This window comes from Oryx dammah, unplaced genomic scaffold, assembly GCF_014754425.2.
Source record: "Oryx dammah isolate SB20612 unplaced genomic scaffold, SCBI_Odam_1.1 HiC_scaffold_26, whole genome shotgun sequence".
Lineage (NCBI taxonomy): Eukaryota > Metazoa > Chordata > Mammalia > Artiodactyla > Bovidae > Oryx > Oryx dammah.
The window spans coordinates 55,257,807-55,279,477 of NW_024070210.1; the positions used below are offsets into that span (position 1 = coordinate 55,257,807).

The window sequence follows — 21,671 nt, forward strand, 5'->3', positions numbered from 1 at the left end:
ACTTTCTCCAAAACTTAATCCTTCCAGAGAGGATTCTTGATGTACCTAGAGATTTCATAGTGAGTCCTCAGCAGAAAACACATAGGGTAGATATGCCTCAGCTTTTGGAATTCCACTCTCCTGGTTTCTGCCTTTTAGAAAAACTGTCTGAGTCTATAAAAGGTTTTCGTGAATGATTTTTGCATGATCATGACTTTTCTAATTGGATGTGATAAATGTTTTATTCTTCCAAAATCATACAACTCAGATAAATTCAAGAGTCCCTGTAGGAAGTCAGGAGGCGAGGTCTAAGGAATCACAGTGTCGAATTTTCTCTGGTCAGAGATGTGGTCTCATCCTCTCTTACAACCTGTGGGAAACCAATGCCCAGAGGGAAAAGGTGGCAGGAGTTTAGCCCACACAGCTCGCCAACCCCGAGCTGTACAAGGTCTTAACCACCCTGGGGCCCTTCTGAGCAAGGATGTCCTTCCGCCCTGTGCCGGCAACTTCAGCATAAAATGCAGACTTCTGCTCGGCGTGTCTGTCTGCTTCACCTTGGCTTTATTTATCTTTATGTTTTCTCCTCTTCCATAAAAAACACTTTTTAAAAAACATGCACTCATTCCACATGCTATGCTTAGAAGTGCCAGGTGATAAAGGGTAGATTGGCAGCTTTGTAATTTTTCTTGATTAGATTGAAAAGTTATATCCCAGCTGTGTGGCTTCCTAAATATTTACAGATGAGCCAGTCTGCAACACTGTGAGCTTGTTTTATGGGTCCGGGGCCTTTCACATTCTTTATTGTATTAGGTCACCTCGTCCCCAGTAAGGCAAGGACCACCTGCTGCATCTCTGCCCACTCAGCTGAATCAGCGGCAGTAAAGGCCACGCTCAGTGGTGCCCGGAGACCATCCGGCCGAAGCCTGTAGATGAAACCTTCGGCCTATAGCCGAAGCCTGTGGTGAAAGAGAAGATGATCCGAATTCTTCATGCGGATGTTGTGGGTTCTGACAAGAATCCCTCCCTCATGGTTCTGTGTCCCAGAGGGCACTGTGCAGGGTCTGACCCCTTTCTTACACATCTGAGATGTAAGAAACCTCAGATCTCAAGGGTGTCCATAGACAAGAAGCTTTGCAGCGCTGGTCCTCATCTGAAATGGTTTCATGAGACAAGCTTTGAGGCTGGATATTCTGCAGTCCCCCAGGCTCTGGGAGCCTTCTGTTACACGCTTTGGCATTTCCAGTCTTCACCCTTTTCTTTGGTATGCCAAGTTCTAGGTGTCATGTAGGGTGGCACCTCTCCTTTCTATGAGGAGGTGCTTGCTATAGGTTTTAAAGTTTTTACAATTTATTTATTTTTGGTTGTGCCGAGTCTTTGTTGCTATGTGCGGGCTTTTGCTGGCTGCAGTGAGCGGAGGCTACTCTTGGTTGCAGTGTGCATACTTCTCATTGTGGTGGCTTCTCTTGTTGCAGAGCACAGACTCTGAGGTCAGTGGGCTTCAGTAGCTGTGGCTCTGGACTGGTTCTCCGAGGCATGTGGAATCTTCCCAGACCAGGGATCAAACCTACGTCCCCTGCATTGACAGGTGGATTCTTAAGCCACTGTGCCACCAGGGAAGTCCTATCATTTTTTTAAGAATTGGTTTATATTTACAGTTCATCACCAAATCCCATCATCTTTAGAAGTAAATTTAAAGATGAGCAGGCACTTCACAAAAGAGGATGTCCAAACAGCCACTGAGAAAAGTGTTCAACATCACTGCTCACTAGGAGCAGAAGAATTAAACCTCAGTAAGGAACTTGCCTGGTGGTCCAGTAGTTAAGACTTTAAGACTGTGTACTGCAGGTGATATGAATTCAGTCTGTTGTTAGGGAACTAAGATCCTACATGTCAATCAGTGCCACCCCCCACCCCCCAAAAAAGAAAAATCTCAGTGAGATGTAGCTGAACACTCCTCAGAGTTGGCTAAAAAGGAAAAAATCTAGCAATAGCAAGTTTGGGTCAGGATGTAGAGTAACTGAACTCTCGTATGGTGTTGGTGGAGTGTAAAATGGCAAAAACATTCTGAAGAAGTTTTGTAGTATCTGCCAAAGCTAAATATACACTTCCTCTGTGGCCCAGGGATTCAACTTCTAGGTTTAAATCTGCTAGAGTCAATTCCATTTGTCTACCTAAATGCTGCTATGAGAATTTTTCTGGTAGTTTTATTCATAATAATCCACACAGGAAACAGTCCCCAAATGTCCAGCAAGAATGGATAAGCAGATGTTGCTGTGTTCCCACAATGGAATATTATGCAGCAAGGAAAAGACATGGCCTGCTGTGTGTAACAGCATGGGTAAATCTCACAGCATTATGGTCAGAGAAAGAAACTAAACAAAAAAGAACACCTACTGTGTGGTTCAGTAAACATGGAGTTTAAGAGCAGGTAAAACTAGGCTAAGGTGATACAGACTAGAATGGGGATTACTTCTGGTGTGAGAGTCTATTAACTGGGAAGGAGTACAGGTGATAGAAATGTTCTGGCTGCATGGGTGTACACAGGTACGTGGTGTACACATTTGCAGACTCAGTGAGTCTTCCTGGGAGACTTGTTCACTTTGTTGTATGTAAGTTATGCCCTGATAGAAATGACTGGAAAGAAAAGTGAACTAGAATGATTTATCTATGAGTTGGATCCTGTGCACTTGGCATTTGAGGTCTGAGGACAGATGGGACAGTGCAGGGGACAGAAGCGGAAGGAAATAGATTTTAGTGTGGCGTTTGTTGTGACATCCCTCTTGGAGCAGCCCAGAGCCAGTGGCATGGGCTACTTCTTTGAGAAGCACATCAATTCAAATTTTATAAAAAGCAATTTGGAGCTTACCTGTGCCAGGCACTGTCTGAGGATTCTCTTCTCTTTAGAAGGATCTAGAGATTTACTCCCAAGTAAAAGTATGGCTTTTGGATAAAACCTAATAGAAAGTCTGGTGGGCTTTTTTTTTTTTTCCAATCCCCAGGGGTGGCTGCTCGAGAGACAGCCCAAGCTCTGAAAACACTGGCCCAGGCTGCCCGGGGCGTGGCTGCATCCACAAGTGACCCGGCGGCTGCCCACGCCATGTTGGATTCCGCCCGGGATGTGATGGAGGGCTCGGCCATGCTCATCCAAGAGGCCAAGCAGGCCCTGATTGCACCTGGAGACGCCGAGAGTCAGCAGAGACTAGCGCAGGTGAGGCCCAGAACTGGCAGCTAAGGTCACCATCGCGGTGACATGTTAACAGGCTGTCACCCAATAATGAGCACCTTCAAAAGCTTTGCCTGGTAGCCCCCATAACTTGAGATCTTCTTAATTCAGTCAACAGAAAGTACAGGGGTTTTGTCAAGGCCTGTGCTCGGAACTCGGAGGGCCTGGACACAGCAAGCTTGTCTTGGCCCAAGTGCGCTTACACGTATCCCTCTTCCTGGCCTGGGAGGTGAAGTAGATACACTTGGTTTAGAAACTCAACACTTTAAACTCTCTCTAGTGCCTCTTCAGATGAGTCTTCCCAGAGAGTGGAGATGTAGAGCCTCACAACCTCCTTTCAAGGCAGCGTGTGGGCAAACTCCAAGCTGGTCTGGAAGAGCTCAGAGCGCCCCTCCAGCCCTTGAGCTGGGTGAGGTATGGAGGTGATGGCACCAGAGGGTCACTGAGCAGAAATTCATCACAGGCCTGCCTAACGGTGATCCAAAGAGCTCGGGGCCTCCTTCCACCTCGGGCCCTCTGCAGGCCTCCCTAGCAGGGAACTATTTCTCTTCCTCTTGATATTGGCTGTCTGTGCCTTGGAACCTGACAGAATATTGGAGGGTTGTGTTTGAGTCAGAGGCAGGACTTGGCCTGGCCTCCAGTGCTGTAGTCACACCTGGTGCCAAGACACAGGATGTTCCCCCCAGCGAGAGGCCTAAATACCCTGCTGCTGCTGCTAAGTCGCTTCAGTCGTGTCCGACTCTGTGCGACCCCAGAGACGGCAGCCCACCAGGCTCCCCCGTCCCTGGGATTCTCCAGGCAAGAACACTGGAGTGGGTTGCCATTTCCTTCTCCAGTGCCTGAAAGTGAAGAGTGAAAGGGAAGTCGCTCAGTCGTGTCTGACTCTTAGCGACCCCATGGACTGCAGCCCACCAGGCTCCTCCGTCCATGGGATTTTCCAGGCGAGAGTGCTGGAGTGGGCTGCCACTGCCTTCTCCGCTAAAGACCCTAATGCAATGGTAAACAGTGTCAGGTAGGCGCTGGTGGGTCCTTTCCCTGTCTCTCTCAGCTCTGCTCACTCCCAGCACATGTGCAATCTGTTTGCCCTGAAAGCTGCTTTCTGACGGGGCTTTTCTCCCTCTGTGTATTCAGGTGGCCAAAGCTGTTTCTCACTCCTTGAATAACTGTGTGAACTGTCTCCCTGGGCAGAAGGATGTGGATGTGGCCTTGAAGAGCATTGGGGAGTCAAGCAAGAAGCTGCTGGTAGACTCGGTGAGAGGTTTTGGCTCGGGAAGGGGTACCTTTGGGCCTGGGCTCACCTCAGGTGCAGGTGGGGTCTTCTCCCCTCCAGGGACCCTTTGAGTAGCTAGCCTTCTCTTAGGGGGTCCTGGTTTTCCTGCCTATTTGCCTTTTCCTTATTTTGCTTTCTGATCAGCCGAATTCCCAGGTAGAGCTTCTAAAATTTACTTTTTCCTTGAGCCCACGTTGCCGTTCGATCTTGGGTTATCCCTGTGAGCCAAGAATGGGGCAGGCTGTTGAGGGGGAGGGTTTGGATCATCTGACCTCTCCTCAGGACATTTCAGGCCATGACAATCAGTGATAAAGGGACGCAAGTGTCCGGAACTCACTGAAAGAGTGAGTGGTCTGTGGGATTTCATTTTGGAGCTTGTTCCCTTCTTTTTTTTGTAAGCCCGCTCTGGGGGGACTTGGTCTTCTTCATCTCTGTTTCTTCTCTGCTGCGTGCTTCGCACATAACCAGGTACACAGACAGTGGGTGTGGTGTGACTCATATAATCTAGCTTAACTCTCTAGAACTTTCTACCAACAGTTACAGTTCTGTCAGTGGCACTTCTGAGGAAAGCTATATTGTTAGCAGAAACCAACTGATGAATAAAATTGGTGGCCATTAATTTGGAAAAATAGGATTTAAAGGTTAATAGCATCTGTCTGCCTTTTAGTTCCATAAAGCTAAAACTTTGCAAGTTTCCGTCTGAGAATGCCAAGATAGAGCGTGGGTTCAGAGAGCAGATCCCAGAGTCGGGTTGTCCAGGTACGAATCTTGACTGTGCAGCTTAGGAGCACAGAAGCCCTGTGGAAAGCCGTCCTTAACTATTTTTAGATCCACTCTGTCTAGCACCGAATAAGTGTTCAACAAATTTAAGTGAATGAGTGAATGGGTATATTTTTTTGAAAGTCAAACTTAATGTGGGCTCACGCCACACAGAGCCTTTTCACCTAAACGATTCAGAAATGCATCCTGGAGAGCCTGTCTCCCCTCTGCAGCGTCCACCATTTCTCCTACACTCAGTAAAACTCTTTCTGCAATGTGCCCTCTGTTCCCACAGTTACCTCCAAGCACAAAGCCCTTCCAGGAAGCCCAGAGTGAACTGAACCAAGCAGCCGCCGATCTGAACCAGTCTGCGGGGGAAGTGGTCCATGCCACCCGGGGCCAGAGTGGAGAGCTGGCCGCAGCCTCCGGGAAGTTCAGTGATGACTTCGACGAGTTCCTCGATGCTGGCATTGAGATGGCAGGCCAGGCTCAGGTGAGAGGGAGGGCAGTTGCTGAGTGGAGCTGACCCTTGCCTCTTGCCTCTGGTGGACTGTCGGCCCCCGAGGCTAATGGCACATAGGAGCTGGGAAGCTGTGAACAGCCCCAGCTTTACGTCATCTTTGCTGCTCAGAGAGCTTCGTGAGCTTACAGGAATGGCATTCCCAAAGAAGCTGTTAGCTTATGTGTAAGATGGAGATGACCGATAACTTCTCCCATGATCCTCCAACAGAACTCATCATATTATACTGTTTGAAAGGAGGGCAGAGGAGAGAAGGAGGAGAGCCCTGCATCCTATACTTCAAAAGTAGTATGGTACTATTAAAAACTCATGTTATTTGAGGTTCAGTGAGTCCATTTGAAAAGGTTTTGTCTAACCCTGAGTATCAAGTGATTCAAAAATATTACCTCCTTCAGATGAACAGATAAACCCCTACTTTAGAACAAGGGAGCATGACTGGTGAGCTCACTGAGCTATTTATTTGCGAGCTATTTATTTGCTTTGAACTCCCTCAAAATGGTACCCAGCATGCTTCTTACTCTGTTACATACAAAGGGCTGTTTCTCAGATGGGAAGCCAGGTGAGCAATGTGTTATTTCCACAGTCAGAAGCTTTTGGGATGCAGTCAGCTCTCAATGTCCAGACAGTGATGGTTGTTGTATGTGCCAGGCTGGGATGCACCAACCCCTGGACAACTCCAGCACTGTTGAGCAAGATGCCGGAATTGTGGCCTGATCTGTTTGCTCTCTTACTCACTCCCCACCCCACACTCCCCATTAATACCCACACTTGTGATACAGCATAGTTCTTGGCTGACCCACTTGGGAATGGATTTCTGTGCCTCTCTGTGTGCATCTTGGTCTAGGATCTGTTTGGGGAACGGTAGACACCGGGCAGAGTCTTGACACGCTAGGCGTCTGTAGACTAATTGGGCTTTGTGCCATCTGTACAGATGACCTCCTTCTGTTTCAGGGTACTGCTCCTAGCTCTGAATGCTGCTTAGGAGAAATGGACAGCCCCTAATTACTTTGGCTCCTTTTCACCTTCTAGACGAAAGAAGACCAGATCCAAGTCATAGGGAACCTCAAGAATATCTCCATGGCCTCCAGCAAGCTACTGTTAGCTGCCAAATCTCTCTCCGTAGACCCAGGAGCCCCCAATGCAAAAAATCTCCTGGCTGCAGCTGCAAGGTAAGTGTGGAACAAAATGGGCTTTCATGTGTGGTTAAATAACATCAGTGTTTGCGAGGTCCGCCTAACATCCTGCTGCTTTTGCTGAGTGAAGAAGTGGTGCTAACCTTCTGTTCTCAGAGTTGCAAGCGAGAGTGACATAGATGCTGGTGTCTTATTAAATGGGCTCATTTGCATGTGCATTCTCCACTAAAGATGCCTTCTGTCTCCTCTTAAAGCCTTTTCAGGAGGACTTGTTTAGACTGAAGGCCTCCATTGATTTATAAATATGGTGGCTTAAACAGATTTTTTTTTAAGTAGTGCTAATATCATTCAGATTATGAAAGTACCATACGTTCTTTAAAAAGAAATCAGAAGATGCTGAAAAGTTAAAAAAAAAAAATACTCAACTAGCCATTCAACATTTCTTGAGTGTTTACTACTATGAGCCTGGCACCCATGTTAATTAGCTGGATTTAAACATGGTCACTTGGTCACTTGCAGAAGGGCTCAAAGTCAGGATGGATGGGGTGGTGATGAGAGTAAATTGGGGGAATATATTAAAACATGAATCTGACCTTGGGATGACACGAATGTCTTCTTTGCTGCTGTCTTCACCCAAGGAAGTAGGTAATACGGTATAATTTCTGCCCCAGGTCCACTCTGGCAATTTAGTTCAGTGACTAGTGATTAAATGCTGGTATCTGGAGAAACTGCAATGATAGCGAAGGAAGATTTTATGTTGGTAATCCCACATTCGTATTCCTGAACCAAGGGGGTAGGGTGTCCTGTAATTCTGTGGTGGTGTAGGCCTATTTTCTTAGCCTTACTTAGTGTCACTTTATCGGAAGCCTACAGCAGTGAAGGATTAAATGCAGGACAGTTAGGGTCTGTAGCCTAATGGGAAACATTTTCAAAGTATGCAGATGAGTGATTGTTAAAAAGCATGGCTTGAATTCTACCTAAAATTTTTAAAATTTGGTTTTGTTTGCTTATTTGTTTTTCAATGTCTTTATCTCTCCTGGCTTTTTTTAAGTTGTCAGAATCAGGAGTCCCAAATTCTAGTACAGACTTCAATGCTTGACTAAGTAGGTCACTTTGGTCAGACCACTCAACCCATCTTAACTTTCCCATTCGCAAAATAGGAATGTGTATAGCCCACATCACCCTTGAGCTCTGTTCCATTCCCAATAGGCAAGGTATCTTGGTACCACTGGTTAATTCCTGTCTCTGGTCTCCTCTTTGTTTGCGGTATTATTTTCTATGGGGGGATTTAGATAATTTCAGAGCAACTCCTTTGAAAACTTTTGAGTTTCTTTATTCATTCTCATCAACATACTTTGAGTGCTAAGTTGCTTCAGTCACGTCCGACACTTCGCAACCCTGTGGACTGCAGCCCTCCAGGCTCCTCCGTCTGTGGCATCCTCCAGGCAAGAATACTGGAGTGGTTTGCCATGCCCTCCTTCAGGGGATCTGCAGCTGGGTTCTATACCACTAGTGCCCCCTGGGAGGCCCAAACATACTTTACCTTCAAACAACAGTGAGAGCCACTAGGTGATGGGATACATGCTCACATCTCCCCACCTGCATCTTGTGCTTTGCTTGTGATTTTTCCAGCCGGTGCATGCACTCCTGAGCTCAGGGTGGAGATGAGGAGGAGCCGTGATATCCTCTCTGTTAAGCAGCTATTTCTGATATGCTGCTGCTGCTAAATCGCTTCAGTCGTGTCTGACTGTGCAACCCCAGAGACAGCAGCCCAGGCTCCCCTGTCCCTGGGATTCTCCAGGCAATAATACTAGAGTGGGTTGCCATTTCCTTCTCCAATGCATGAAAGTGAAAAGTGAAAGTGAAGTCACTCAGTCGTGTCCGACTCCTAGCGACCCCATGGACTGCAGCCTACCAGGCTTCTCCGTCCATGGGATTTGCCAGGCAAGAGTACTGGAGTAGGGTGCCATTGCCTTCTCCATTTCTGATATAAAACCCTCTTAATTACTTCTTTTCCAAGAACAGCCTTTGGATAAGGCAGCTAATGTTTCCAGGTACCTGATCTCAGTTGTTTTTCGTTATCTTCAATTTTTTGCCCCTTTTCAAAATTACAGTTTCCAACTCAGAGGCATGTTGTCATCTCTCATAAATTGTGGGAAGGAAAGGAGAGTATAAATGGACATTTTGAAAGCCCCTTAAAAAAGGGACTCCGGGACCTGAAAGCTTATTGCTGGTGTCCTTGCTCCGTGAGTATCTGCACGCCCCCTGGTGGTTACTTTGAGGAAGGGCCCTGGAGGTGAGGTGAGAAAGCTTCCGTTGCCCTGTCTGTCCTGGCTTTCAGCAGTTGATAGGGAGAATTCCCAGTCTGATGGTTCCACAGCCAAGTCAGCACTCAAAAATCATCACGTGAATTGATGATAGTCTTGGGTTGGAACTGCTGCAGGAAGTTGCTGGCCTATTCTCCTTGGTTTCTTGGCAAGCTCGGCTCCCTGGGGTATTTTCCCAGTGGGAGCTTGCCTGAGTGAGTCAGGCCAGCTCCTCTTTGGGGTAAAGCTCTGCCCACCTGGGGTGCAATCATTCATTCTCTTGTTACTTCATTTGTTCATTAATCTGATTTTTGTTGCATGCCTGATATGGGCCCAGTGGTGGGCACACACTGTGAGTAAGAAAGGACAGCCCCGGTCCAGTCAGGACAGGCACACCCAGGGCATACCGCCCCTGTTCTCTCTGGGCCTCACAAAAGTGCTGTGCATAAGCACCTTTGGAGCTGGGTAGTAGGAATCTGATGGTTATTGTCCTCATCTGCAGTCCCACTGGCCTCCCTATTAACAGCCGTGCCCTCCCTGTCCGTGTGGATGTCCAAAGACCCTAGACATGCCACTGTAGGGACCCACACCTGGACTGACTCAGCTCCACCCTGCCTCTATGTCAGCAGACTGGAACCCTGTCTTTGTTCTTTCTAGTCACCATGATTCTTCCTGCTTTCGAATAAAAAAAAAAAAGATTTACTTCTGGGAGAGCAGTAGAATATGTATGCTTTTTGCTCTGCTCATCATTTTGCATTTGAGCCCTGGTACAAACTGGTCCCTTGGTTTCTGATGCCTCGTGGGGAGGAAGTCATTTTCTGTGGAGTGTCTGGCTCGTTGTTCTTCCCGTGTAACTGCTTGGCTCTGGCTCTTTTCTGGCCAGCTGGGTGGGCTGGAGACTCCCTGTAAATTGTTTATCAGCTTTTCTGTGACTTGGGGCTGGTTTGATGCTACCTTAACTTAGTCAAGGAAGTGAAAAGCCAATTTGCAGTGGCGAAAAAAAAAGGAGTGTTCTACCTCCAAGCACCCCCAAGCTGCTTCTCAGACTACAGTCACCCTGCTCAAAAGGCCTCCTGGAAGCTGAAGACTTGACTCCCACTGCCGCCAGCAGCAGGACCGTCCTAAGCCAGGTGTTCAGCGGCTTTCCGGTTTCCCCAGGGCTCCCTAGGACCTTGCAGGAGGTGCCTCTTCCCACGCTGCCCTTTGCCTTCAGGTTCCTGCCAGGCAGGCATCTTTCTGGCTCCAGAGATGGTGAAAAAGGATGACCCAGCAAAGAGCAATTCCGTGCTATAAAGTAGAAAAATGTACACTGGGCCGCCTTCTGTCTCTCAGTCTCCTCTACAGCGTTCTGTTCCCATTATCCAAATTGGGATCTTGCTGAGCCCTGACTTCACAATTGCTCTGGTCCCTGTCTGGCGCTCCCTAATAGGCAGAGCCCACACCTGTGGTCAAGGCTTTACTTTTCTTTCACTCCCAGCGAGTCCTGCCTGTGTCCTGCCAGTCCTGTCTGATGTCACACCCCCATCACTGCTTCCTTTGGTGCACCTTCATGCCTTGTCTGTGCATTATCTTGCCTCTCCGACGGGATTGCTAGCATCTTGCTTTCCTAGAGAGCTTTTAAACTGGATTATTTTTTTACTCCCCATGCCTGTGATGGTAGGACCCGGGGAATATCAAAGGTTAAATTTTGGTTTGCTCTTTCCTGCCTTCCTAAGCACATTCTCCTTTAAGGATGGGAATTGTCTGAAGTTGCTTTATTCCCTCCAAGCTCGCTCGCTATTGGATGCTTAATAGATCATCATGAGCACAAATTGATTGATTTTCTTCTCTCACCTCTGCCCCAATTCCCTGTCTACATACAGTCTCCTTCCAGAGCTCACAAACTCCTGTCTGAATCGATTTAGTATCTCTGAACACTAACTGGCTGTAGGTTAGAAAGCCTTTAACATCTAAGCTTATAGATTCCAATTGTTTAAAGACAGAGAGTAGCTACATATGCTTAGATAAAGAATGAATTATAAGGAAACACTATCTCTAGGTGATGAAATTATGGTTATTTAATTTTTTGTATTTTTAAAATGAATTTGTATAGCTTTGATCTTTACCAAAAAAAGTATGGGGAACATAAAAATAACTACAGTTCAAGCCTAATGGGATTTACATGTTACACAGGGAGCATGCAACTAATTTTGGCCATATTTTTATGATGATGTGAGTTGGTTGGTTCATATTGTTTTAGTCGATTTACTAAAATCTTTGCTTTAAAATAATATTGTTTGGGGATTCCCTGGTGGTCTAGTGCTTAGGACTTGGCACTCTCACTCCTGTGGCCCAGGTTCAATCCCTGGTCAGGGAACTAGATCTACAAGCCGATCAGTGGCAAGAAATAGTAATAATAAATTTCAAAAATAATATTGTAAAATCACTTAACATTTTGGTATTGGTTCATATGGTTTACACGGTTATATAGTCTTTATATATATTTATATATTCTTTTCTAACATTAACTTACTGTATATCATGAATATTCTATGATACAAGGAATATGATGTCAGGACTTAACAGATCTCCAGAATTATGTTGTAGACTGTATGTTTAGTCATTCCTTTATTGTTGTGTGTTTGGGTTTTCTCTAATCCTTTGCTCTTATGAATATGTTTTATAGTTTGAACCATAAAAATACTATTTCCAGTTGTCAGATCTACATAACTAATTGCCTCTATAGGTTTTTTATTTACCTATGCAATTCACACTCTAAAATGAGTTATGAGGATAAATGGTACCTAAATAATGCTTTTCAGTCATGGATCAGTATTACCAGGTGGCTCATTCAGACAAGCAGTGCCATGCTGGCACTGTTATGGATTATCCAACAAACCCTTAGTCTGTTGTTGTTTTTTAACCCCAAGTTTTTATTTGAAATTTTTAATTTCTAAAAAATATTTGACATAGGCCAGTGAATAGCTACACAGTCTCTGAATTCACCAACTGTAAGCACTTAGGTTTTCATTATTATTATTATTGGAGTATAATTGGTAGGTTTTCATTATTATTATTATTGGAGTATAATTGGTTTGCACTGGTGTGTCAGTTTCTGCTGTACAATAAAATGAATCAGCCATATGTATACATAGACCCCTCTTTTTGGATTTCCTTCCCATTTAGGTCACCACAGAGCCCTGAGCAGAGTTCCCTGTGCTAAACAGTAGGTTCTTGTTAGTTATCTATTTTATACATAATAGTGTGTTTTTGTTTTGGGGTTTTTCTTTTTTGGCTGCACCACGAGGCTTATGGGCTCTTAGTTCCCTGACCAGCTGTCAAACCTGGGCCCACAGCAGTGAAAGCACTGAATCTTAACTGCTTAACCACCAGGGAATTCCCATGAATACCTAGTTTCTAATGGAAATATCTTTATATAAAGACCACACTTTTTTAACGTAGATAAATGGGAAGCATTGAAAGAAGCTAAATGGAAAGCTTGTGTGATATGTGGAAATATTCCCCAAATGATTGTCATCCTAGTTGGGGCCTTTTTGTACCCTTTGCCATGTTGACACATGTAGCCTGCCCACTCTAAAATGTGTCTTGAAGGCTGCCACACACAACACGGTGCTGGACCCTTTTGAATACGTCATGAACTGCACCCTCCAAAGGTGGTCCCAACTAGAGACTGTCCTGCTGTCTCACTTGTCTTTGTTTCGCTTTGCACCTGGAAGACACAGTGCTTCCCCCATGACACCATAGTTAAGCACTTTTCCCCAAATAAATGAATCAATCTTTTTTGTTTTTTAAAATGAATCAATCTTACAGAAACTATTTGAGGATTCTTTCTTGAGTTGAGGAATGTTTTCCTTCTTCCCATCATTCTTGCTAAATTTAAAATTCAAAGCAGTAGCTCCTCATCAAATAATTAAGCTGATTGCCTTGGTACATTGGCAACATCACTTTCCATCTAATTTGATATTCTGTGGGAAGCTGCAAAGCCAATTTAACTAATAAAATGAGGCATTTTTATATTAGACAGTGTTAATGATTAGCAGCAATGTGCATCCTATTTTTATTTTGTTAGTTTAAGTTGCCCATTAGCTGCAGTGGTTACCGACTGAATAGCATTCAGGGTCCTGCCAAAGGTACAGACCAGTTATCACCCGGCAGAAAAATGGTTTTGGATCTGGCACTGGAGTCAGATAAGCATGGGTTTAAGTCTTGTTTTTGCACCTTATTGTAACATCTCCTTATGGAATTATCTCATGTCTCTCTCTGTCTCTCTCTTTCTCTCTTTTTTCTGTTTATAAAAACAAGGGTACTATATTCAATTTTAAGACCTAGTGTAAAGGTGTAGTAATCCAAACAGTGTGATATTGGTGAAAGGTTAGACACACAGTTCAATGGAATAGAACAGAATCCATAAGTAGACCCACACAAATATGGTCAACTGATTGTCAACAAAATTACCAAAGCAATTCAAATCAGGAAGGATGGCATTTTATTTTTTTTAACTTTCTTTTTTTTTTTTTTTTTACTTTATTTTACTTTAAAATACTGCATTGGTTTTGCCATACATCAACATGAATCCGCCACGGGTGTACATGAGTTCCCAATCCTGAACCCCCCTCCCTCCTCCCTCCCCATACCATCTCTCTGGGTCATCCCAGTGCACCAGCCCCAAGCATCCTGTATCCTGCATCAAACCTAGACTAGTGATTCATTTCTTACATGATATTATACATGTTTCAATGGCATTCTCCCAAATCATCCCACCCTCTCCCTCTCCCACGGAGTCCAAAAGTCCGTTCTATACATCTGTGTCTCTTTTGCTGTCTCACATACAGGGTTATCATTACCATCTTTCTAAATTCCATATATATGTGTTAGTATACTGTATTGGTGTTTTTCTTTCTGGCTTACTTCACTCTGTATAATAGGCTCCAGTTTCATCCACTTCATTAGAACTGATTCAAATGTATTCTTCTTAATGGCTGAGTAATACTCCATTGTGTGTATTTACCACAGCTTTCTTATCCATTCATCTGCTGATGGACATCTCGGTTGCTTCCATGTCCTGGCTATTATAAACAGTGCTGCGATGAACACTGGGGTACATGTGTCTCTTTCAATTCTGGTTTCCTTCATGTGTATGCCCAGCAGTGGGATTGCTGGGTCAAAAGGCAGTTCTATTTCCAGTTTTTTTAAGGAATCTCCATACTGTTCTCCATAGTGGCTGAACTAGTTTGCATTCCCACCAACAGTGTAAGAGGGTTCCCTTTTCTCCACACCCTCTCCAGCATTTATTGCTTGTAGACTTTTGGATCGCAGCCATTCTGACTGGTGTGAAATGGTACCTCATTGTGGTTTTGATTTGCATTTCTCTGATAATGAGTGATGTTGAGCATCTTTTCATGTGTTTGTTAGCCAGAAGGATGGCATTTTAAAAGGTAATGGAATAATTAGACCTCCATATATCCCCCACAAACCAGTCCATTCTAAAGGAGATCAGTCCTGGGTGTTCTTTGGAAGGACTGATGCTAAAGCTGAAACTCCAGAACTTTGGCCACCTCATGTGAAGAGTTGACTCATTGGAAAAGACCCTGATGCTGGGAGGGATTGGGGGCAGGAGGAGAAGGGGATGACAGAGAATGAGATAGCTGGATGGCATCACCGACTCAATGGACGTGAGTTTGGGTGAACTCCAGGAGTTGGCGATGCTATAATTCATGGGGTCGCAAAGAGTCACGCGACTGAACTGAACTGATATTCCCCCTGCCATTAAAATCTGGATCAAAAAGGTAATGGAATAATTAGACCTCCATATATCCCCCCCATTAAAATCTGGATCCATATTTCACACCTTATTAAAGGAATTAACTCAGAATGGACCATACCTTTCTAAAATATATCCATGACTTAACCTAAACAGTGACTGCCCAGGAAGAACTGCCCAGGGAGAACCCTTGCCAATGAAGAAAAAATTCTGGGCTGTGTCTTAAGTTCTTGGAAGAATAGAAACACATATAAAATCATCTAAGAATCTCTGGTTCCTATTAATGTTAACAAAGAAAATAGCTCTTTTAAAGAGTGATTTTGGTATAGCTTCTAGGAACTGATCAATCAGGTAGAAATGAAAGGAAAGAAGAAGTTTTTAAATCATAAGGCACAGTTTACAGTGTGACTATTTTAAAATATACAGAATAGTCCAAACTACATAAAGGCTGTCCAGAATAGCCTGGCTGAGATCATCCTATTCCTGATGGGCTGCTAGTGAAGGATATTGACTTCAATGTTAACAGGAGCTCTTTGCTATTTGCAACTTCGTTGTGACTTCTTTCTTGTGAGTATATGGCCACACTTTTCTTGCTGCTGCTGCTAAGTCACTTCAGTCATGTCCGACTCTGTGTGACCCCATAGATGGCAGCCCACCAGGCTCCCCCGTCCCTGCGATTCTCCAGGCAAAAACACTGGGTTGCCATTTCCTTCTCCAATGCATGAAAGTGAAAAGTGAAAGTGAAGTCACTCAGTCGTGTCTGACTCTTAGCGACCACATGGACTGCAGCCTACCAGGCTCCTCCATCCATGGGATTTTCCAGGCAAGAGTACTGGAGTGGGGTGCCATTGCCTTCTCCGACACTTTTCTTAAGAGAGCTATTAGTACTTTTAAGGGTAAATCAGTGAATAAATACTGAGAAGCAAGGTGTGGATTCTCATTCTCTCTTCTCTGTGATTTATTTTTGGTTTAGAGCCTTGTGAAAAAGCTCTCACGGGGACTGCAGCCTTTATAGTGAATTAATTGTATTCCTGTCGAACCCACAAAACATCATTGGGTAAATTTCTGTTGATCTTTACAAAACACAACCCCAAACGCTCTTCCTGTTTCTGTCTCAGAGCTGTGACTGAGAGCATCAACCAGCTCATCACACTGTGCACGCAGCAAGCTCCTGGCCAGAAGGAATGTGATAACGCCCTGCGGGAACTCGAGGTGAGTCCCTGGAAAGGCTGCTGAGGATTTAAAAGCATGTGTCTGTCTGTCCTTTCCCTCCAGGGTCAGGTTCTTCTCCTTTATTGCCTTTTATCTTTCCTAGGAAACTTTTGGGGCCAAAGTTCTAATCTTGAATTCCATCCATCTAGTGGGATGGAATTCAAGAAAAATTAGATGTGGTGAGGTTATCACCCCTGCTTCCGTATTTCCTCTAAGAGTTGTTTATTTAAGAGAGTCTTTATTTTATTGAATGGAGGCTGAGAATGAATAATTTCTACCTAAAAAGTTTGAGAGTGATTTTTCTAGGGCTTTTGGGAGAAGCTAGGATAGAGTACTTTTTGAGTAAAAATGGTCTTCTTGTACATTTGATTTTGTAGCATGTAGAGGATGCATTAGAGAAAACCCAAGAGTAACACTTATTACTATGAAGGTGGCCATGAGGCCCCTGGTGGCCCAGATCACTGGGTGGGTGCTAATCAATTTATATTCATACTTAGGGTTTATTTTTCATGGAAGATTTATTTATGCCCGTAGAGTATATGTGGGTAAAAATAAAATCAGTGTGCCCACTTGTCCATAAAGCAGTCTTAATGAATTCAGGTTGTATTGTTTATCTCAGTAGATATGGCTTGGTCGTACCCTGTGTACCTTTAGTTTTCTGAAATAGGAATACTTACCATGTGAGAGAGGGTGGGCTGGGGTGGAGGGGAGAGTTAATTACACCTTCTGAAGGGCCTGACTGAGACCCAGGTTGTTGATCAGGCCATTGATGCAGCTGAAATTCCTCCCAGGAATGTGTGCAATGAGCGATTGTGATCAGAATTCTGTATGTGCCAGGGAGATTGATAATTGGTATTTTTTGTTGTTTCCTTTGTTCTAAGGCTGGCTTGCTTTTTAAGTCATGTTCTCCTTTGTAGACTGTCAAGGGGATGTTGGACAATCCCAATGAACCCGTCAGTGACCTCTCTTACTTTGACTGCATCGAGAGTGTGATGGAAAATTCCAAGGTGAGCCTGACTTTGCTGTTAGCATCCCTCCCCACTGTGGGAAAGAATCGTGCTTTGTGTGCACAGGCCTGGGGATGCCCATGTCTTAAAAGGCTCGTGGTGCCTTTGCCCAGGTGTTTCTCAAACCTAGCCATGCATCGCAGTCACCTGGGGGTCTTGTTGGACACAGATTGCTAGGCCACACCCACACCCCTAAGTTTCTGATTCGGTACATCCCCAAATGGGTGAGATTGTGCATTTCTGACCAGTTCCCAGGTCTGGCCATGTGGTCCAGGAGCCACACTCTGAGAACCACTGCTTATACCCTCTCAGGGATGAGTCTTACTGTGAATCTAAGCATGTGTGTCCTTCACCTGGGGCTGCATGCTGGTGAAAGCCTATCAGTGACCGTATATGAGACTCTCCTGTGTGTTCCTGTTACCATCAGTTTATGGCATGTGTTCTCAAGGGACATGAAATTTGGGGGGGTTTTGGGGGTGCGAGCAGTGAAAATATCTAAGATAAATACAATGGTTTGTATCCTCCCTTCTCTAAATCTTACCCTTGCTCAACACATTCTGATTTCTTAGTATTTAATTTAATATGGGTGGCAAGTGGAGGGAGGGTAGTCTAAAAAGACTTCTTAGCAGAGCAGTAATAATAATATTTTAAAAGGTTGAGAAACACTGACCTTTGGTAGTAACACCAGTGTTTCTGAGAATGTCTCAGAACCAGGTGAAATGAAATGCAAGTCAGCTGAATGGATATTGAGCAGTTGCCATTTGGCTTTGTACGTGGAGCGTTCTGCGCGTTGGTTTACGTCACGTTTACGTTAGCTCTGGGGAGACAGCAGGGCTCCCCTGGTAGCTGAGTGGTAAGAACTTGCCTGCAATGCAGAAGATGCAAGTTCAACCCCTGGGTCAGGAAGATCCCCTGGAGAAGGAAATGGTGACCCACTCCACCTGGGAAATCCCCTGGACAGAGGAGCCTGGTGGGCTACAGTCCATGGGGTCGCAAAAGAGCTGAACCTGTCATAGCAACGGAACAACAGCAAGCCTGCAATGAGAATGGCTCGGGCTCTCCTGCTTGGAGAGACAGCTGTATTGGTGGTGTCAGGAGGGCTTACTTCAAGCTGGGCTAAGACTAGAGTTTGCTTTGTCCAGCATCCTTTATGGTACTATGGATTATCTAAACGGAGGCTGCATGTGTTTCCCACACTTAGATCCAAAGAAAGTGTTCTTCTTAAAGAGGGTTGCAGGGAGAAGGAAAGGAAAATACCGTATATAAAAATACCCACTAACTGCTTTGCAAGTCCTTATGTAAACTGGATTATTTTGTATATCTAGGCAACTTTAGGGAATTTCTTTCTTTCCCCATCCAAGATGGCATTGTGACAAAGAGCTCTGTGTTGTGTTCTAGATGTGAATTTGATAGTCTCCCTAAAGCATCCCTTGCACAGCCTTCAGTTCTACCATCTGTGACCCTGGAAAGTAACACCTGCCTTCCTGGGACGTGAGGAGACTGTAGAAGACACAGCCCCAGATACAGGGCAGACACCCTGCCTCTGCCCCTGTGACCTTCTGTCTCCCCTTGTGCAGGGTGCTTGACCTCCCTGGGTTGGATTCTGAACACTAAAATCCCTTTTGACTATTATTTTCAAGACCTCTAAAAAGAGAATATACCAATGATTTTCAAAGTAAAGGGAAATACTTAAGAATTTAGCCTTAAAAAGTTTTAGCCTTAGTTTCAGACTATCTTCCTCTTTACATGTACACTCCTTAAAGATATATTTATATTTTACTGTCAATAAATAAATGAAGGGATGGGTGTGTTTTCTACTTTCTGGGTGTGTCTTCATCTACAGCTCAGCAGATGTGTATGATTTTGTGTGATGGTCAGTTTAGACCATTTGCCCATAGGATGCCCTGTATAGATTTTACTTTGATAGGTGTATATTAACTGTACCTCCTTGAGATACAGATAACTTTTAGATGAAACCTTCATACTTTCATTATGTACTTCTCTTTAACGAGATAGAAGCGATATAATTATCTTGAATCTCTTCTTAACTGCAAATAAAGGAAAATAATGCAAATATTATAAATAAAATGTCCTTGAGTATTCAAGTTTGAAGGGTAGCCCCTTTACCTCATGGTCTGAAGGAATGCTGGTCACAATATCACTGGTGATGTGTTTTTGCAGGTTCTGGGAGAGTCGATGGCAGGGATTTCGCAGAATGCCAAAACCGGGGACCTCCCTGCCTTTGGGGAGTGTGTGGGGATTGCGTCCAAGGCTCTCTGTGGGCTGACAGAGGCTGCAGCCCAGGTAAGGGACTGGTCCCCATGCCCCATGATGTAGGCCTTCCAGCCCATCCTGTGCTTGGTCCACGAGGGAGGCAGGGGGGGCTTCAGCTCCAACTCTGACCACCACCACTTAAACCATGGAAACCATGGTGGCTCGTTTGCTTCCTGAGCATGTAGGCAAAATATCAGCCAGTTACCCCCAGGAAGAGACCAGACTGGAGAGGACCCTGAATACTATAAAGCCAACATAAGGGTTTAGAGGCCAGCTTTTAAAAAAAAAATTTTTTTTAAGGTCATAGTTACAGATAAGTTGTTTGGGGTGGGGGGGAGATGGGTACTACATAATTCAAATTCCCTCTGAGGCTTTAGAGTTGCAAAAATCTTAGTCATGCTCTTTTTTAGAATCAGAGGGAAAAAAAATTAGATGCCATCACTCAGAGACATGATCAGGCGTGTTCCTGGCTCGTCTTTGAAGGTCCTCTGCATTTCCAATAATTACTGGGCTCATGTCACTGAACTTTCAAAAATGTCAGCATTTACCTTGAAGGATTTATCATCTGACAGTTACCTCAAGCCAGGAAGATGGTGTTGAACCGAAGAAAAACGTCCCTAGTTTGGGAAGTGAAATTGCCTCCCTCCTATTCTGCCCCTCGCATCTCAGGGGAAATGAGCTGAGGTTAAAATGCCCCCTCACAGACTCATCTCTTTCCTGTTACTTGGCTAACACACTCAAAGCATTTGAAGAAAAGACCTTCTCTTCTAGCCTCTTGTCCTGTTGGAGACTAAATATTACCTTTATTTTGTTTCCCTAAGCCGTCTTACTCATTCTTACTTACTGTTTGAAAAAAATTGGCCCAAACACTAAGATACATTAGACTATGAGATGAGAAGCCCTTGTGTGGGGCAGGTTCCAGGGTTGGCTTACCCAGCAATTCCATGCCATCAGTCTACACCCACTTGTTTTTTTTTTTTCCCTCTCCCATCTGCCAGCTAAAGAGTAAGTTTCATGCTGAGCCTGGGCCTCCTCAGAGTCATAAAGTGGCTGCCAGAGCACTCAGGGCTACATGCATCCTTGATCATGTTCCCCTGGAAGAGCTTCTCAAAGCTCTCTTAAGAACAAGGAGACTTTGTTCCCCAAAGCCCATAGCAGACTCCTGCTGGCACTTCCCTGACCCAAGCGAGCATCAGCTTGTCTGCCCCTAAACTCTTATTGATGAGATGACTCTGATCACCTTGCACTCGGAGTACCTGAGAATGACTGCTGCAGGTACACTGTGGGACCACGATCCCCCACAGGCTTATCTAGGTGCACACATAGCCTGAGCTGTGGCCTTCTTCCTCCCTCCCAGGCTGCTTACCTGGTCGGCATCTCTGATCCAAACAGCCAGGCAGGCCACCAGGGCCTTGTGGATCCCATCCAGTTTGCCAGGGCCAACCAGGCTATCCAGATGGCGTGCCAGAACCTGGTGGATCCCGGCAGCAGCCCATCACAGGTAACCTTGGGCAGGGGAAGGGGGTGAGGAATGTGAGGTCTATGCATCCTTGAGCTCTTGGAGGTGGGTGGTAGGAGACTGGGAGGATGAAGATTACTGTTTTTTTCAGAGCTTGCAAGGCCAGCCAGATAATGACTTAGAGGATTATGGCAAAATATGATGAAGGTGAATACAGGTAGGTGCTTTGGAATGGAGTGCTGGAAGGCAGTCACAGTGGTGTAATCACAGCGAGATTCATCAGGAGGCTCACAGTTCCATTCATCAGTTCAGGGGAGATACACGGAGGGCTTGTTCTGTGCTCAGCACTGAGGGTCACCATGAGTAAGACCCAATCCCCTACCCCCTTAACTCTTACTATGGGATAAAATTTGGAAGCTGGAGTGACTAGGGTATGATGACCATGCCAGGATTGTCAGTGGTTTCTCTGAGGGGCTGTCAGGGGTCACCTCCTGGAAATAGTGGTGCTGAGCCAGGCCCCAAAGCTGGGTCAGAACCTGCAGTGCAAAAAGAGCCATAGAGACATTTGAGAGCTAGGTAGAATTTGCGACTTTCCGTGATATTTCTGACACCCAGGTGGCGTGGATCAGATTCAGTAGTTCACTGTGCTAAGTCGCTTCCGTCTTATGCAACTCTGTGTGACCTGTGCCCTCCCCCAGGGGATCTTCCCGACCCAGGGATCGAACCTGCATCTCTTATGTCTCCTGCATTGGCAGGCGTGTTCTTTAC

At 45.1% G+C, this 21,671-nt stretch overlaps 1 protein-coding gene across 6 annotated transcripts in view; it reads left to right on the forward strand.

Annotated features, from left to right (window-relative positions):
• TLN2 (talin 2) overlaps positions 1 to 21,671 on the forward strand; it is a 496,933-nt gene that overhangs the window by 379,601 nt on the left and 95,661 nt on the right. For all 6 annotated transcript variants that reach the window (XM_040226669.1, XM_040226672.1, XM_040226673.1 and 3 more), the window contains 8 exons: positions 2,979 to 3,187; positions 4,334 to 4,453; positions 5,527 to 5,724; positions 6,781 to 6,920; positions 16,070 to 16,163; positions 17,081 to 17,170; positions 19,352 to 19,474; positions 20,802 to 20,945. In XM_040226669.1, the coding sequence (XP_040082603.1) occupies positions 2,979 to 3,187; positions 4,334 to 4,453; positions 5,527 to 5,724; positions 6,781 to 6,920; positions 16,070 to 16,163; positions 17,081 to 17,170; positions 19,352 to 19,474; positions 20,802 to 20,945 (1,118 nt within the window). The remainder of the gene's footprint in view (positions 1 to 2,978; positions 3,188 to 4,333; positions 4,454 to 5,526; positions 5,725 to 6,780; positions 6,921 to 16,069; positions 16,164 to 17,080; positions 17,171 to 19,351; positions 19,475 to 20,801; positions 20,946 to 21,671) is intronic.